Source organism: Diospyros lotus, chromosome 6 (assembly GCF_014633365.1).
Source record: "Diospyros lotus cultivar Yz01 chromosome 6, ASM1463336v1, whole genome shotgun sequence".
In the NCBI taxonomy this organism is placed as follows: Eukaryota; Viridiplantae; Streptophyta; class Magnoliopsida; order Ericales; family Ebenaceae; genus Diospyros; species Diospyros lotus.
In genome coordinates this window covers 410,857-422,521 of record NC_068343.1, presented here as the reverse complement: position 1 = coordinate 422,521, position 11,665 = coordinate 410,857, and the positions used below count along the sequence as shown (strand labels likewise).

General features: G+C 40.7%; 2 protein-coding genes across 2 annotated transcripts; both read right to left on the bottom strand.

The window, feature by feature from the left end:
- Positions 1–2,118: 2,118 nt before the first annotated feature.
- On the bottom strand, positions 2,119–5,023 carry LOC127803698 (60S ribosomal protein L7a-2). Its single transcript, XM_052340124.1, has 7 exons — positions 4,905–5,023; positions 4,691–4,738; positions 4,391–4,592; positions 2,985–3,154; positions 2,759–2,887; positions 2,583–2,675; positions 2,119–2,491 (listed from the first exon to the last, which is right to left on the bottom strand). Exons 1-7 carry the CDS (start codon positions 4,905–4,907, stop codon positions 2,360–2,362), a joined length of 777 nt encoding a protein of 258 aa, XP_052196084.1. The 5' UTR covers positions 4,908–5,023; the 3' UTR covers positions 2,119–2,359.
- Positions 5,024–5,818: 795 nt separating this feature from the next.
- On the bottom strand, positions 5,819–7,134 carry LOC127804173 (uncharacterized). Its single transcript, XM_052340967.1, has 2 exons — positions 6,635–7,134; positions 5,819–6,489 (listed from the first exon to the last, which is right to left on the bottom strand). The coding sequence occupies exons 1-2, from the start codon at positions 6,822–6,824 to the stop codon at positions 6,152–6,154; spliced, it is 528 nt and encodes a 175-aa protein (XP_052196927.1). The 5' UTR covers positions 6,825–7,134; the 3' UTR covers positions 5,819–6,151.
- Between the last annotated feature and the right edge of the window lie 4,531 nt (positions 7,135–11,665).

Sequence of the window (11,665 nt, the reverse complement as noted above, 5' to 3'; positions counted from 1 at the left end):
AAGGTAGTGAGAGTCAGAGGGCGAGTGAGAGCAAAAGAGGCAGAGAGCGAGGGCGAGAGGCAGCGAGGGTGAGCGACAGCAAGAGAGGCGGAGAGCGAGGGCGAGCGACAGCAAGAGAGAGGCAAAGAGCGAGGGCAAGTACGAGCGAACGAGCAAGAGAAGAGGAGGCAGAGAGGGTGAGCCGTGAGCGAGAGCGAGAGCGAGAGCGAGGTCGAGAGAGGAAGAAGAAGAGAGGTCGAGCAAAGCTGTGGCTTGCAGGCAAGTAGGTGGGTTGGGAAAAATTAGGGTAGGTTGGGCTGAGTTTGGGTTGGGCTAATACTAAATATATAATTAAAAAATTTACTCTACAAATTTTATTTTTGTTGTGGGTTATTCTGGGTTGAAGCTCGAGATAGTTCACACATAAATCTGCCCTGCATATAATGAACAATAGCATAACAACGCGGTTCACGTAAACTTAACAATCATGCCATATTTTGGCCAAAGGATAGCCGCATAGAGACTTCTATTCACGAGTTGACTAGTTCCAGCAGGCCTTGTAATTTGATTAGTAGAATATTCTAAGACCATTGGCCTGATCTGATCTGGTTGGCAAATCCAGATCCTTTCGGCTGCCAGGCCAATCCTCACCCCCGTCAGCTTCTTCCCCTTGGAAAGATGACGCATGTCATGGCAATAGCAGCAGACTGTTTTACCACCCATTAACCTCTCCCTACACCATGGATTTTTGTATTCAGGTTGCTACTGCAATAGTGAGCTTGGTGCTAGAGGATAATCAGTGTCGGTAACCAAGGGCCTGTTTTTTTTTTTTTCTTTTTGGCTCGTTTTCTATTTTTAATTTTTCAAAATACTTAAAACGTGTTCTCTTTATTATTTTTAAAAATAAAAAAAATTATAAAAAAAATTCAAAATAACAAAATATTATTTTAAGTGTTTTTGGTGAAAACATACCCAAAAATAAAAAAACGCTGGCGAGACCTCCCCAACCCCCCCCCTGCAATCTCACATATGCTCTCTCTTTCCTCTCTTTCACTCTCAAGCCTCGACCAAACACAATCATCACCGCCATGCCACCATCGCAATCTCCCAACAACACCTACCACCACTATTATCTCTTCCATCGCCTATCACCATTGCACCATCGTCTAGATTTGCCATTGCAATCGCCCAGCAACACCTACCATCGCCATTATCTCTTCCACCATCTATCACCTCCGCATCACCGCCTAGATTCGCCATCACCACCATTGGCACTGCCCTAAATCTGCCATTGCAATCGCCCAGAGCCACCATCACCGCCTAGATCTGCCATGCCTAGATTTGCATCACCACCATTATTTTCTTCTGTCATTTCTTGCCTTTATCATTTTTTTTCAATTATATTTTTATAATTTTGGATAAATTAATATTTATTATTTTATAATTTATAATTTTTTTAATATTTATGTTATAGGTAATTTAAATCTTAAAATTAATGTGAGATTTTAATTTGTAAGTAAAAACAAATTTATTATGAATTAAAATATTATAAAATAAATATTTATATTTTTAAATTAAATTTATTGACTAAAATATTGTAAACTAATTTTTGTTTTAAATTTCAAAATAAACACATTCTTTAATTTTCTATTTTAAGAAACAATTTTTCAAAATAACAAAAAAAAAGTGTTTTCAAAAATCTCAAAATACAAAATTCAAAATAAATTCAAAACTCAAAATACAAAACTAAAATACAAAGAAAACACCACCTAAAAGATCCTAATAGCTAACATCTATTTAAGAATTGAGACAAAGCCTAGTAGCTGCTGCAAAACAATAACTCCACCAGATACAACATGAAAATAAAAATTAAATCCATGTTTATATATAAAAATCGAGAATGCTATTTGAACACTTAGACAACCAATCTTTACTAACTGATTCCATCAATTATGTCCCTAAGAAAACAAAGCAAAACACATCATCATTTAAAACGGTCCCTTTTCATTATCTTTCTTCGATAGATATTCCACTTTTTTCCATTAAATATAGGACGGTTTAGGTGGCCATAAAAAAAATGCTATAACTGCCTAGCAAAAAAAAACCAATGCTAACAAATACTTCAAGACACAGGGCACATCCTTTCTGTTTCCTCCAGTACTTTACCAAATTAAGCTTAAAGCAACAGAATCTAATTTAAACACATAACAGTAACTGCAAATCCATAAATTACCACTACTACTGTTCTAAACATGACCTGTCCTGAACAAAAACAAAAACTCAGCATTTTGGTATGCAAATGCAATTGAAATAACAAAACTTTAGAATAGAAACAAGCCCCCAATAGCTTCATCCTGATAAGCACGGAAAAAATCTCTGTTTAGTTCATCCTCTGAGCAGCCTCCTTTGCAAGAAGCTTTTCTTTGGCCTTGGTTTTGGCTTGGGATTTGGAACCCATGATACCGCCACCCCACCTCTTCCTATACTCATCATATTTGTCATTGAAGTTGGCCTGCAAACAAAAAAACACCACCAAAATTAAAAACCAGAAACACAATAAACTGTGCGCCAATAGGTAAATAATAAAATTCATTATGCACCACCTTGATAGCCTCCAAGATTTTGCTGAACTCAAACTTGTCCTCATTCTTAACCGTCGTCAGGCAAAGAACGGCTGCAGTTTTCTTGTGCACAATCTGTCAGAGAAGCTATATTAGCACATCAACCATCATTCTTCATAGTATAAAACATTTCAAGGAAACAACAGGGGACCACATACAGTTCCCAACCGAGCTTTTCCTTTCACAATGCAGTATGGGATCTCCATCTTTCTGCACAATGCAGGAAGCCAGACAACCAACTCTATTGGATCCACATCATGAGCAATAACAACCAATTGTGCTTTATTCTGCAGCCAAACACAATTTTCAGCTCTTATTTAAAAAAGAAGCCACAGGCTGAGTGCCCAGATTTTTATGTATAAATATGCATCACTAAAACAAGACCTGCTCAATGAGATAGGTAACATGGTTAAGACCATATTTCACTACAATAGGCTTTTTTGCCTCAACTGGTTTTCCTTCAGCCTCAGCCTGAGCCCTTTTCAAAAGGCGTTCCTTTTTTGCTGCTTTATCCTCAGGCCTGTATTTGAGAAGCATCTTGAAGAGGTTGGTTGCTGCAAATTTTTTTATTAGCAGAAGAAAGTTGTAGAGCAAAATTAAAATGTTAGTATTGAGGAACTGTTCGTCAACGAATGCTTGAACTTGTGAGGACTGGACAGAGTACTTTCAATATTGGCCTCCCATGGCACATGCACCAGCTATGATGCAGAGCAACTGGGAAATTAGCACAAATGCAATAACTCTTACTAACTGATGATGTTTGAATGATAACAACCAACAATCATAAGCTTCTAGACTCCAGCCATTTGCAGAATGGGGATTGACTGATCGCATAAATAAATAAATGATAGAATAACATGCTCCAAGAGTTTACTCCAATTGAAAATTATAAAAACTTAAACTTGGCTTAGGGCTGAAAGGCCATATAATACATTTTTTTTTTTTTTTTTTTTTGGGGGGGGGGGGGGGGAAGAGAGAGACTCCAATTCATTTTTTTGGTATACAAAAATGCCACTAATAGTTTTTCTTAGAAGCATTATCATACTAAGAATAGAAAAACATGAAAGATAATGTCCAAGAATATCATATACAAAGCTTCTTTCAATAGCAACACTTCTTTACTAAGTATTTTTTCCCCTCTGATAAGCTTATTCATTTAAAAAGCTCCTTTAATGATGATCATCCACTAAGCATCTTCTTCAATACAACGTTCTGAACTGCTGGGCCTTACAGCAAATACCGATGTCCATCACACTATGTAAATGCAGCAAAAAACTCTTAATTCCATTATACAAGCACCTAATTTATTAAAGAGCAAAATATTTAGTATCGATCAAGATTATGTATGCCATACAAAGCTTCGTCCTATTATCCGCATAACCAAATGATGAAATTTCTTTTTGCCTCTCGAGGCAATTAACATGTGACACTTGCAGCTTCATCCAGCAGTCAACTTAGGATTGGAATAACCTATTGCAAGGAAAACTATAACGACCAGGCTTGTAGTGCGATTCATAATTTCCTCCGAGCAGCTAACCTAGCAAGTATTTCTAACAGACAAGTAGTGTTCAAAATTGAAAATGAGAAATATACTGCTCAAACAATTGGAAGCTATTGTAGATCAACTCTTCTAAACAAACAATAGTTTTCGAAATTTTTTAACTAAAAGAATATATTTCCAAAATTGAAAATCAGAAACAAATTGCTCAAACAATTAAATCATGTTGTCGGGTAATAAAACATTAAAAACAATTCAATGAAAAGTATAGCTTTGAGGGTTTTTGTCTTACCAAGGTTCTTGTCAAGGGTTTTGGTAAACTGGTTCAAGGGTGGTGGAACCTTCAAACGCTGGCTGAGAATCCTTCTCTTTCTCTGAATTTGAACGACCTTGGGCCACTTCACAAACCGGTGCAGATCTTTCTTCGGAGGCAATGCTCCCCCTATGCCAAACTGCTTCGGCCGCTTCTCGAACAGGGGGTTCACTACCTTCTCCTACAAATAGCTCGCAAAATTAGATCCGAACGTACAAACAAAAACGATCAGAAGGATAATCTTGCGTGCGTCGTAAATGAATTTTTACAAATTCATACCGGTTTCTTCTTAGCTGCAGCGACTGGCTTGACACCTTTCTTCGGAGCCTTCACAATACATAAATAAACATCAAGAACAACCACAATTAGAATAGAATCGATGATCGGCCGAACCGGTATCAAAGATCATCCCGACAAGTTTGAGAAAAGAAAAGGTAAAGAAAAATCAATATCAAACATGCGTAGCTATGAAGATAACAGATGGAGAGCACACCATTTGGGCAAGATTCGGATTCCGTGGCTTGGCCGAGCAACACGATTAGGGTTCGCAGACGGCGACGCAAAAACCCTAGAACAAAAGCAGGAGCAGCCCGTTCAGTGTGTAGTACGCCAGTTTATATATAGTCCAAAAGAATTGAAACGCGGTCGTTTACTATCCCATTCTAAAGCAGTTGAGCCCTACGCCGCTGCGCGCTGTGCGCTGTGGACTGGACTCGTTTCGTTTAATATTGGGCCAGGCCCTTTTGTTGAGGAGTGTTAGTGTAGCAAGTTGGGAAGTTGGGCCTGGCCCTTTTGGCCCAATAGGAACCTGGAACAAATTTAATTAATTAGCTTCCTACTAAATTATTTCCCCATCTTTGGAGTTGATAAATAAATAAATGAAACTGAAACAGAAGATGTCAAAACTCCCAACCCAAGGGAGGCGCTAAATAGCTCGTGAAGGGTCGATATCAATATGTATTTATGACGACAAAAAGTTAATACTAATATATTATCAAGTTTTAATTTCACTATATGAATTTTAACACTCGACTGTATTAATTAATTAATTAATAATTTTATCATTTATAAAATCCTTTATTTAGATTGTGTCTTCTCTCCCTCCCTATAGATGTTAATTGAGTTGAGGTATCTCATAGTGTGATGATAGATAGGAGTAGCAATCAAATCTATGATAAATGAAATTTTTAAAATACAGATCAAGTGATTGGGTCATGATAAATTGAAATTTATATCAGTAGGTCGGGAGTTCGATTATTTGTCTTATGTAGTGAGGTAAAGTTTTACTTGCGATTTATCTTCTTCACTAAAATCAAGAATATAAACGAAGAGAAATCGTGCAAAAATAATAATGTCAAATACAACAAACCAAGGTAACCGTCGTAATTGGCTGTGGTTTGTGGAGACTGAAGAGTAGTAGGCAACGTGACTGAATTTCACCCTCTCCATGCCTCAGCCTTATCTTTCATCATGTGGACAAAACTGATGCCTAAAGAGTGCTGAATCTTAACCACACTACACATTGCACTTGTAGTTGAATGGCCGGCTGTACTAAAAAAAAAAAATGTAACTTTGATAAACATTTACTCAGCTTTATACATACACATATATATATAAATGCGTAACAATAATACAGAGAGAGAGAGAGAGAGAGAGAGGATTAATCATCCATGAACAAAAACAAAGCTCGATGGATATGCCTCAACTTATTAATTAGGCTCGAGGAGGACATTTTGGGTTCTAATTCTGGCACAAGGCAATGTCTATGTGGGATGGCCTATAATTCAAAGCACTTAGGCTGTAAATGCAGAGATTGGATTGGGTGGACTTGACGGCTATCTCATCGGAGGTGGTGGTGTAACCGGGAACATTGCAGGAAGAAGAGGAGCTCCACATCAGGCTTGCCCTGCAGGAAGACTCCATGGCTTTGTCTCTCGCACATTCAACTCCGTCCACCGACGGTATTTCCAACTTATACACTCCATATCTGTTGGTGGTTCTGTTCACCGAGAACGAAATCTGCTCCGTGGTTTTTGGAGAAATTGCTTTGAATGTGCAGTCTATTCTGACCCCCACACCTGCACTTTTTACAAATGAATTGAAAAAAATTATATATAGAAAACCCAATATAATACGTTGCGTTAATCCTTTCTTATCTTAAACATATAAAATATATATAAATATAATAATTAAAGAAAACCCAATTGGAAGAAGTGAATGTGCCTGGTAAGAAGTAGCTGTGCCTGGAAAAGGTGTTGTTGGAGCAGATGTCACAGTAAACCATGCCCATAACAGTGATTTCGGGAGGAGGGTTGGCTTTGGCTGCTGCAGCTTCAACTTCCCAATTAGGCAGAGACAGCAGAATTAACGAGGATGGAAGAAGAAGCATCAAGAGAATTATTGTGGAATCCATAGGGAGCGAGCAATTAATCCGGGCTATTAAAGTGATGATACAAAGTTGCTGTAAGTGTAAAAGGAATGCTTGGGAATTGGGAGAGCCAAAGGCAAAGCAGTAGTAGCTAGTGATCCGATCTGATCTGATCTGAGAAAAATGGGTGGGTGGTGTGGATGATAAGGAAGCAGCAGTTGACCTGAACTTGAAGGACGTGGCGTGGAACACTAGCTACTACTATAACTACTACTACTTTCCATTGCCAGAAAACAAAGGCATGTGAATGTCCTTTGGAAGATAGTGAGCTGGAGATGTGTAGGAGAGAGAGAGAGCAGCTGCCCGACCCCTGCCTGCCAGCCATTGTATAAGTGGTGGTGCCAATGGTGCCAGATTTAGAGGCTTCGTGCCTGTTCTGTTTGCTAACAACTACAACTGATTTTGTCATGAAGTCCACTTATGTGCTGGGAAAGAAAAAAAAAGCCCTGTTAAAATGAAAGGGTACTGTTATTCTAAACAAGAGAGAGAGAGAGAGAGAGAGAGAAAAACAGAAAAGTTGATGAAATTAAAGCGGACACGAGCTAGCCCATGTCGAAACGGGCCGGAGATGGGTCACGGGTTTGATGGGATTATAAACTGGATGTGTAACATAGCTCTCACTTTTTGGAGGGTCCATTCTATTTCCATATATATATACACACTGCATTATATGCCACATTGCCCTAAACCCTACCATATGGATAGAGGACAATGACACGTGGAAATTAATTGGGGCCAAAAGGTTTTATATATTGATAGGCTATCGGTGTACCGGACCTACCCAAGACCAGCAAGCATGAAAGGGAGAATAGGGAATTAGCACGTGCAGATTGTTACAACCAGCATGTGCATATGAGGGGTAGTTTTGTAATCATAGGCTGAGAGAATAATCTGTATGTGTAAGGGAATTCGATTAGAGATGGACAGATAAACGGTATAAAGAGCTGAGAAGAAGAGGGAGAGGGTAGCTAATTTTTGATAGAAGAATTGGGAGAGCAAGGGCCTCTCGAATGCCCTGGTTTGTTCCTGTTTTCTTGCTGAAAAGTATTGATAGTTATTGGTAATTGATTGTTGTTTGTATTTCTATCGGGGTTCCTATCAATTTGATATCAGAGCGTTTCGATCCAAATGGTGAACTTGACTGATCCAGTCGGTGATTTGGAGATGAGGGTGAAAGGCATTCCACTGGGAGATGATGCCATGATGAGTGCGTTTCAAAAGATGGAGAGACACCTAGCGAACTTGCTAAAGCTGTTCGCGAGGATGCGAGCGAGATGGGAAGAACAGGAACGAGCGAGCAAGAGCAAGAGAAAGAACGAGGAGAGATGGGAGGAGCAAGAGAGAGAGAGAGAAAGGGGGAGCGTGATGAGGAAGACCAACTTGCGGGTTTGCCCGTGTCAAGGGAGGGAATGCCGGTAGTTGGAGGGAGAAGTGGCGAAGGGGGCGGCTGGGTCGATGGTGTCGGAAGGCAGCAGTACCGTGGGAGACGCCTGGAAATACCCATCTTCGAGGGAGATGATCCAAATGGCTGGGTTTTTAGGGCTGAGCGCTACTTCCTGGTGAACCAGCTGTCCGATATAGAGAAGTTGGAGTCGACGGCCTCATGCTTTGAAGGAGCGGCTCTGTCGTGGTTCCAGTAGGAGCAAAGACGACGACGGGTGAAGAGCTAGACGCAGCTCAAGGTGATGTTGAGGGATAGGTTCAGGACCGCACAGGAAGGCACGGTGGAAGAGAGGTTCCTTGCGCTTCGACAGTGGGGGTCCGTCAAGGGCCCCTTTATCAATGGACTAAAGCCGATCATCTGAGCCGAGATGAGGGTGTCGAGGCCGATCGAGCTGGAGCAGATGATCGAGGAAAAGATTGAGGGGTTGCAAAAGAGAGTCGACGCCAGAAGAGGGGATGTGCAATCGATGGAAAAAAAAGTAGCAATCATGCGAGACCAGTTCGCATACTTGAGGACGAAGTGGGAGGATTCAGAACGGGAGAAGAAGAGCAACGCGAAGGAGGAGGATAGACCTTTGGAATTTACCTAGAATTCCAAGGGATCACCTGGAATCAAAATGGGCAGGGAGTTCGAGGGTGGAATTGGAAGGAATTGGCGTCCAGACATGCATGGAAAAAGGCTGGAGATGTCGCTCGTTGAAGGTGAAAAACGTGAAGGCTGGATATTCCGAGTCGAACGTTACTTTGCGGAGGCTGGGATGACTGATGAGAAGAAGTTAGATGCAGCAGCATGGTGTTGGGAGGGTGTTGCATTTTCATGGTTCTAGTGGAAGCAACGGAGACTAAGAGTGAGAAGCTGGGAAGAGTTGAAGAAGCTGCTGAGGAATCGCTTAGGGTCCATGCTGGAAGATGCGGGGGATGAGCTGTATATTGAAGGGGGATTGGCGGTTGAGCAGATGATGGTGTCGCGAGGCAGAGTGGCTGCCAACGACGATGGTGTTGGGGAGTTCCACAGCGAGGTAGAAGGGCAGCCGAGAATCGATCCATTTAAAAGGCCACGAACGACCGATCCGATGACAGCCAATGAGAGCATCTTGCCGAGGAAGGGGACGCCATCAACGGTCCATGTGGTTTGGGAAGATTGTTTGACTCTTAGCCAAGTTTCTCAAAAATTTTACATGGGGTTGGTTGATAATGGAGGGCCCCCCATGTATTATCACCATTATGAGGGGGTGGGTGCCTCGCCCAAGCAAGTTATGATGGTGGAAGGACAGCATGTTTCTAGAAGTCAATGGCTCAATTTGCATTCTATTGTGAAGCCCAATGATATAAAAGTTCTGCTTATGATAATGGAGTCTTGTTTAAATTCTGATTGGCTCCAACATTCTTTTCACTCTTGGGCACAAAGATGTCAGAATGCAAATAGTGTTGAATCTGTTGAAATGCTGAAGGAGGAATTGGTTGATTCTACTATGTGGGATGAGTTAACAGATTTTGGGCTTTCAAGGGTTGGTCTCATCAATAGCACTGGTGATTTATCTGGTCCGGCTGTTAGTGAGACATCGCTATGGGGAGAAGATGAACCTCAATTAACTGTATCTGAGCATCAGCAAGAAAGACGAAAGAAACGGTCTGCTATTGGAACGCCTAACTATTTGGCTCCCGAGATTCTCTTAGGGACAGGGCATGGTGCAACTACGAATTGGTGGTCTGTGGGTATCATTCTATTTGAGCTGATTGTTAGTATCCCACCTTTTAATGCTGAGCATCCTCAGATAATATTTGATAATATTCTCAACCGAAAAATACCTTGGCCCCGGGTACCTGAAGAAATCAGCTATGAAGCCCAAGATCTCATTGATCGGTTATTAACTGAAGATCCTCATCAGAGACTAGGAGCAGGAAGAGCCTCGGAGGTGAAGCAACATGCATTTTTCAGAGATATTAACTGGAACACCCTTGATAGACAGAAGGCTGCTTTTGTTCCTTCATCAGAGAGTGCACTTGACACCAGTTAATTCTTGAGCCGGTACTCGTGGAATTCTGCAGAGGAACATGTTTTTTATGCTGCCAATTAGTTTGAGGACAGTGAGAATGGTAGCCCCACTGGTAGTGGCAATGGTGCAAGCAATCGCCACGATGAACTAGGAGCCCTACAATATGATTCAGCAACAATTTCCTACTATTCACCTTGAGGACAAGGTGAAAATGCCGGGAGGGAGTAATGATAGGCCACCAGTGTATCGGACCTACCAAAGACTAGCAAGCATGAAAGGGAGAATAAGGAATTAGCACATGCAGGTTGTTACAACCAGCATCTGCGTATGAGGGGTAGTTTTGTAATCCATAGGCTGAGAGAATAATCTGCATATGTAAGGGAATTCGATTAAAGATAGACATATGAGCGATATAAAGAGCTGAGAAGAAGAGGGAGAGGGTAGCTAGTTTTTTATAGAAGAATTGGGAGAGTAAGGGCCTCTCAAATGCCCTGGTTTGTTCTTGTTTTTCTTGCTGAAAAGTATTGATAATTATTGATAATTGATTGTTGGTTATTGGACCGAACGTTCTTTCTTCTCGGGCTTAGCATACGTACGTAAAGAGCTGAGAAGAAGAGGAAGAGGGTAGCTAGTTTTTTATAGAAGAATTGGGAGAGTAAGGGCCTCTTGAATGCCCTGATTTGTTCTTGTTTTTCTTGCTGAAAAATATTGATAATTATTGGTAATTGATTGTTATTTGAATTTCTATTAGGGTTCTATCGTATATTTCTTTATTATTGGGAGTAATTTGTCCCGTACGTACGTACGTATGGTAAGCCCGAGAGGAAAGAACGTTCGGTCCAATAACCAAGCCCATCGTCCTGCCGGGAGCCCAACCCATCACTATTTTCTAACATCAAATTTCCAAGGCTGTGACTGACCGATTGGTGAGTAGTGAGTAGAAGACTAAAGTGCTTTGACTTGGCAAGAGAATTAATTAAATAGCTAGCTAGCTAGGTGCATGATTAATGTAGTGTAGCCAAAGGAGATGATGCACAGTTGAGTTGATCAAATAATTATAGATCCCGGACCGGACGGAAGCTACGTTCGTAGCTTCATCATCATGTGCTGTGCAGGCATGAAAGGGCTCCTTCCTTTTTCACATTAATTACGTATGGCCTCTGGCCGTTGTTCACATATGGAGATCATAATTAATTCTAGAATATGTCTCAGCAAGTTCGAACAAGGCATAAAACAAGCTTCACCATGATAACTGTATCCACTTAATTTGCATATATTATATAAATTAACTACGTACCTTCTGCAGCTTTCCATAATTCCATATATATATATATATAGTCTATGTTTGATGAACAACCATATATTAGTTTTACTTAATACATTAAC